We start from the raw sequence: 5,862 nt of genomic DNA on the forward strand, positions 1-5,862 counted from the left end.
ACCAAGGACAACAAGTTTCTATTCAGCTGTGGGAGATATAGAACATGATGCAGAAGAAAATCTAGAAGACCAGGCAATTTAAGCCTGATTGTGCCAAGCTCTGATGGCTTGATTTTTTATTGGTCTACAAAGTATACTGCTCCATCAACATTGTTAGTAAATTCTTCAAAAAAATATTTTCTATGAGTCATGTGGCAAGTTGCTCTTGAATCAAGCAACCAATCATTTTTCCAAGAAGCAAGTGAAGCATCATATAAATCTTCATTTACTCCAATATTACATTGTGCCACAATGTAGTGAGTAGATTCAAGTGCTTTACCTTTGTCTGTGTCATTATTTTTACCTTTTTGTTGGTTTCTTTGCTGCTCAATTTTGTCCCATGGTAACTTGCATGTAGAGGCATCATGTGATCCATTTCTTTTGCAATGCATGCAGTGCAAATTTGCCTTTTCTCCTTGAGAGTGTCTGCCCCCTTGCCTCTGAAATATCTTCCTCTTCCTCTTCAACCACCTCTTCCTCTAGAAGAATCTTGAGCAGGATTCTTTTCTTTATGAGCAAGGCACATAGCCTCTTTAGAAGATTCAAGGGTTGTCTTCTTTCCAAAAACTTTCTCTCTTTCAACGAATCTTTTCACAAGAGAGTCAAAGGTAATATATTTAAGATTTCCATTTGCTTGCAATGACTCAAGATGATTGGAATAAGGCAGATAAAGTGACTTGAGAAAAGAGATAAGAGGAATATCCAATTCAACCTTAGTGGCTTTGATATCATGCATTATATACTTTACCTCGGATGCAAGAGCAAGAGGATCATTATTTTGCAATTCAAGAGTGAAGAGTTTAATCATGAGTTGAACAACTTCAAGTGCAGAATGTGAGTCATAGAGTTCTTTGAGCTTTTGTAAGGCTTCGAAAGCAGTTGAAAATGGCGAAATATGGTGGCTCACCTCTTCACTTACAGATGCTACAATTAATGCATAGGATTTGATGTTCTTATTTTCACAAATGGTGAGCTCTTTGTCTGAGGTAGGCTATTCTGGCTCTTTGTCTCCGTCTCCAATGCACACTCCTTTCCACAACTCATTGAAAATGAAGGTGTGTTTTATTATCCGGGACCACTCAGGATAATTCTCCTTGCTAGTGAGAACTATTCCCATAATGGATATGATTGAATGCATTGTAAAATCTGTGTACTGTAAAAAAATACTTCTGGCAATATACTGTAAAAAATTGTACTTCTAGCGGCAAACTCTATTTAACTTTGAAAAAAAATAATGAGGGATATGGAGGCCAGTGCATGTATTAAAAAAAATGATGTATTATAAAACACAACAGTATTAAAACGAGAGTACAATGTGTAGCCAAATGCAGTGTATGGTGGTATGTGGGTACAACGTGGGAGCGCAACGTATTTACATGGAGCAGATTGGGTCATTGAATGTCGGAGCAGATTTACCACAACCAACACCACAATCCAACAACGTGGTATAGATACCAGAATGGAGAAGATTTAATGGTGGGAGGGTGTATTCAACCGTGTATAAATTGGGAGACCACACCAACAAATCAGTCACCTCGATTAGACTGTTCCTCTGACCGGTGAGGAATTTAGAAAAAAACGGATCAGCCTTGTGATGCGCCACCAGCACCGACCCCTTCCGTTTTTAAATGTCGATGAAAGACAACTTAGCTTCAGACGTTTGCCTGGCCGCTGCGCAGTAGGGAGAGGACCTGTGCATGTGAGGTTCGATGCAGTGGGGAGAAGGACTGTTGAATGTTGAATAGTTTTACAGTAAAAAAATCGGAGCGGTGAGAGGTGTGGGGGTTGTATGCATTTTAACGGAGTTGAAAACCGGGAGCGGAGAGGGCCGAGAGTGCTGTGGGAGCATGGTGGTATACAGTGGGTTATAATCCACAATGGACAACGAAATTATAACGCTTATGGAGGAGGAAATAATATATAATCGGGGAAGATCGATGCAATATCACTAATCAATGCTTCAACCGATGCACACACAATTTGATGCATTTCAATGCTCCAGCCACAACAATGGCACCAAGCACAGTCACAACGAACAGCTCATTATTCAACGAACAACCACCATTATCATTAACATGGAATTTAATTATTCAAACTGACAGATAGCCCTGGGGGCAGTGTAATACTAGACTTCCGTTGTCAAACCTCACGCTGCAACGAAACGCTGGCAACACTGTAGGAACACTGGCAATGGAATGCTGACAACACTATAGGAGTAGGTATTCGATGGGAATACCAAGCGTTACCCATATTATCATGTAGAGAGCAGACCCAGATTATCACACAGAGAAGAATGAGAAGAATATGGCAGAAGGGAGTTACAATGACAGATAGAGGCCAAAAATGGTGCTGGCTCTGATACCATGTCAGACTAGGCAGTAACTCCTCAAAACAATTCGTTGATTTCATTTAGGTTGGTGTTTGTTATATACATGAGGGAGAGACTGTTCATTTCATCTCCCTGCGACTATTCATATTCTCTACTATTTATTTACATCATTTTCAGTTATTGACCCAATCCTAATGATTAGGTGTCAACATACATAAACACATATGCCCATATAGTTCTAATGATTAAGAATAATATGCTTTCTTATAAATCAAGTGGATAGTATAAATGTATAGAATTGATATGAATATGTATTTTACGGGATTGTTTTTGACACAACTTAACTATTAAAAAATTAACATGGCAATTTCTAATTGCAAAGTAACAAGAAAGAGATCAATTCAAGAACACTATCCAACCCTTACATGCAAACGTCCAAATTCATTTGCGAATGGTTATGTTTATTTTATACTAAAATGTATATGTTTAGGTTTATTTTACACTAAAATAGGTAAGGTGAATGGATATTTGGTATAAAATACGGAGAATTTCGATGATTATGTTTATTATTTCAATGGAAATTAGGATGGTATTAATTTCTTGGAAATTGTGATTATATAAAAACATATTATAGCAGTGAATTTAGGAAATTTTCATATACGCTCAATATATAATCTAGATCATATTAATCAATCTAATTCCAAAATAGCACAAATATATAAATAGAATTGAAAATTCACTCTTAAAAAAATAACATTTTATTATAATTATATATGTTTATAAACATTCCACTATTTACACAAACTTTTACAAATTACAAATTTTATATTAAATATAATTTTACAACAATTCTTATATCTATAATAAAAATGAACAAATATTTTATTATCTATTTTATAAACATTCCACTTTTCACAGAATATGTTAGCCTTATTACTAAAAAAAATGTTGGTTGGTCAAGTTACTAAATGACCTCGATCGTGTAAATTTTTATGTTAGGCAAAAGATAACATTTTATTATAATTATATATGTTTATAAACATTCCACTATTTACACAAATTTTTACAAATTACAAATTTTATATTAAAGTATTGAGGGGTTTTCTCAGTACAATATATTAGATATTATTTTTGAGATTCAGTTGCTTTAGGTAAATCATTCATCTATAACCATTTCCATGAAAAATTACCATTTCCATAAATCCTAAAAAATAATATCTAATAAATTTATGTTTAAAAAATATTTTTTTACTCATTACAAATATATAATAAATTTATATTTTAAAAAATGATTTTTAATTAATAGAGATATATAGAATATATATAATGATCGAAGAAAGTGTAAAACTAATTGTGACTTTTGAGCGAATAAATCTATTCTTATTAATCGAATATGAACTATACTGATCCGTTTCCATGTAAACAGAAAGGTCTGACGGTAGCATTTTTTCGATCCCATATTCATACGGCGTATCTACAAAAGTGTAATCTGTACAAACTAGCAGCGTAATTTATGGGTACGGATTATTTGTACAGATAAGGCCATCGCAATCATTCTTAAAGTCAAACCCCATACTATTGGCTGACTATGACTATAACACAATAAGGCACTTATTTCATAACAAGATTGCAAGAGAAGGAAGCTGACTGTTCAATATTCTGACACGGATTTGTAGCTTCTTGTTCAGACCATCGGAGAAAAGATGAGATGGTGAGATCATCATGTTCAGTCCCAGGGAGCAACTGAGCATTCCACTGGTTTAATGGAGTGGCGGGACTGATCATTGCAGTAATCGTAGATCAAGTATTTGCTGTTCACCCACCTGTAATTTTCCCTCTGCTTCTTCGTCAGAGTCCAGGCCACGGCCTCATCCCACCAGTGCCTTGCATTTGCAGTCTTATCGTTAGCACAGGGCAATAGGGTTGTATTGTCATCCCCCCATTTGCAGCCGAGGCCATGGAATTTCTTGTACGATGACACGAATGGAGCGGCAGTCCAGTTTGTCTTCTCAAGCCCACCCCTGGTTGCCCAGTTGTCTGCATTCCAAATGCTGGAAAACATGTACATCCCCTGTTCTTTAGGGAACACATCGCTTGTGGCCTCAGTGTGCCTGTGGACTCTCAGAGGAACTTGGTCTACGGAGAACCTGCAAAGCCATTGTATATCTCTGTGAATTTTGGGAATTATTCATATAAACACTGATCCTGAGAGCAATAGTGATATGCTTACACAATCTGATGAGAGTTCCAGAGGATGGAGTAAGTGTGAAACTGTGTCGTTGGATCGAACCAGAGGATGTGCCTCTGTTCCCTTCCACCCACACCCTTTGCATAGATGTTCGTCTGCAGAGCATAGGGCTCTCCACTTCTGTTCCCTAAAAACTCAAAGTCCAGCTCGTCCCTATTCATGTCGGTGTTAGAAGACATCTGCAATCGAGTATCACACACAAAAAAAAGCAAACCACCTATTAGAACATCATTAATTTCAGCACCTGAGTCTATTCCTAGAGGGGATTTTTGTCTGATTATCATGATGACGTAATCACAAAGATGAAACGCACATAATAAGCAGTGACGACTCCTGCAGAATCTCCTGGTACGAGCTTGAGCTTCATGCTAAACCATCCGAATCTGTACTTATACTTGGACTTGAACCCAGAACCTACACAAACCAGAGATCATCCTCATCATTAGGACAGTGATTAGTTTATTCATTGAAGCCAACAATATATTAGGGGCCATATATTCAACCTCAGCAGGCCGATTAACATAACAAATCTTGAACGTTGCCCTTTCAAATTTCGGCTAATCAATTATTTTATGTCATCCAAACATTAGCCATATAAATACCTGAGTTCTGGTCAAGAACCAGGTGCCATACTTGGCCATTTTCAGATGTCCTGAAGTGATCTTGAGCCCACATTATCTGAAAATTATCATCAAAAACCTTAGCAGATGAATCATCCCCGTCGGACTGACAACAAACACAAGCAATCAGACCACTCAAGCCCAAGAACAAGAAACTCAATCCCACTGTTTTCCAAATCCCACCCATATTTACAAAAACAGGAGATATAAAGCACTTGCTGAGTGGAGTGACAAGTGCTCAAGGCTGTGGAGTGACAGGCCTACAAGCATGAATATAAATAGGGCGAGCTATACCCCGCTCCTTCACAGCACAGTAACCCATACGCGATACGCCAGCTGTACTGACGTCCAAGGAAGGCGAGAGTGTGAAGATTGAGATTAGGCTGTGGGTAATCGAGATTCGCACCTCGGGGGATCGATCACGGGTCGTCCTGTAGACGCCATCAATTCAGTTTAATTATCGACATGTATTTACATAGCCATTATTTCGGCCTCTCAGCGAATCAACAGAAGTCCAATGGTGGAATCCGCAAAGGACTGCGGTCCGTGCCACCACTTTCCATCTTTTTATTGATTAGGGAAGGGTTCCGCGAGTTGCCCTTCGAATAACGTGGGCCTTGACCTCT

At 37.8% G+C, this 5,862-nt stretch overlaps 1 protein-coding gene across 1 annotated transcript; it reads right to left on the reverse strand.

Moving 5' to 3' along the window:
* Positions 1 to 3,726: 3,726 nt before the first annotated feature.
* LOC149219672 (putative xyloglucan endotransglucosylase/hydrolase protein 8) lies at positions 3,727 to 5,498 on the reverse strand. Its single transcript, XM_089382646.1, has 4 exons — positions 5,219 to 5,498; positions 4,930 to 5,030; positions 4,599 to 4,795; positions 3,727 to 4,515 (listed from the first exon to the last, which is right to left on the reverse strand). The coding sequence occupies exons 1-4, from the start codon at positions 5,421 to 5,423 to the stop codon at positions 4,095 to 4,097; spliced, it is 924 nt and encodes a 307-aa protein (XP_089238772.1). The 5' UTR covers positions 5,424 to 5,498; the 3' UTR covers positions 3,727 to 4,094.
* Positions 5,499 to 5,862: the final 364 nt, after the last annotated feature.

Source organism: Pinus tabuliformis, chromosome Q, assembly GCF_031772625.1.
Source record: "Pinus tabuliformis cultivar Carrire ecotype Pingquan chromosome Q, CPIR1, whole genome shotgun sequence".
Taxonomy (NCBI): domain Eukaryota; kingdom Viridiplantae; phylum Streptophyta; class Pinopsida; order Pinales; family Pinaceae; genus Pinus; species Pinus tabuliformis.

Bases quoted from the DNA above. Each gene is read 5' to 3' on its own strand.
- LOC149219672 (XM_089382646.1), bottom strand. From the start codon at position 5,423: ATGGGTGGGATTTGGAAAACAGTGGGATTGAGTTTCTTGTTCTTGGGC. The intron at 4,796-4,929 runs GTGCGTTTCATC...ACTCGATTGCAG, and splicing joins GAGTCGTCACTGCTTATTAT to ATGTCTTCTAACACCGACAT. The intron at 4,516-4,598 runs GTAAGCATATCA...ATGGCTTTGCAG, and splicing joins TGGAACTCTCATCAGATTGT to GTTCTCCGTAGACCAAGTTC.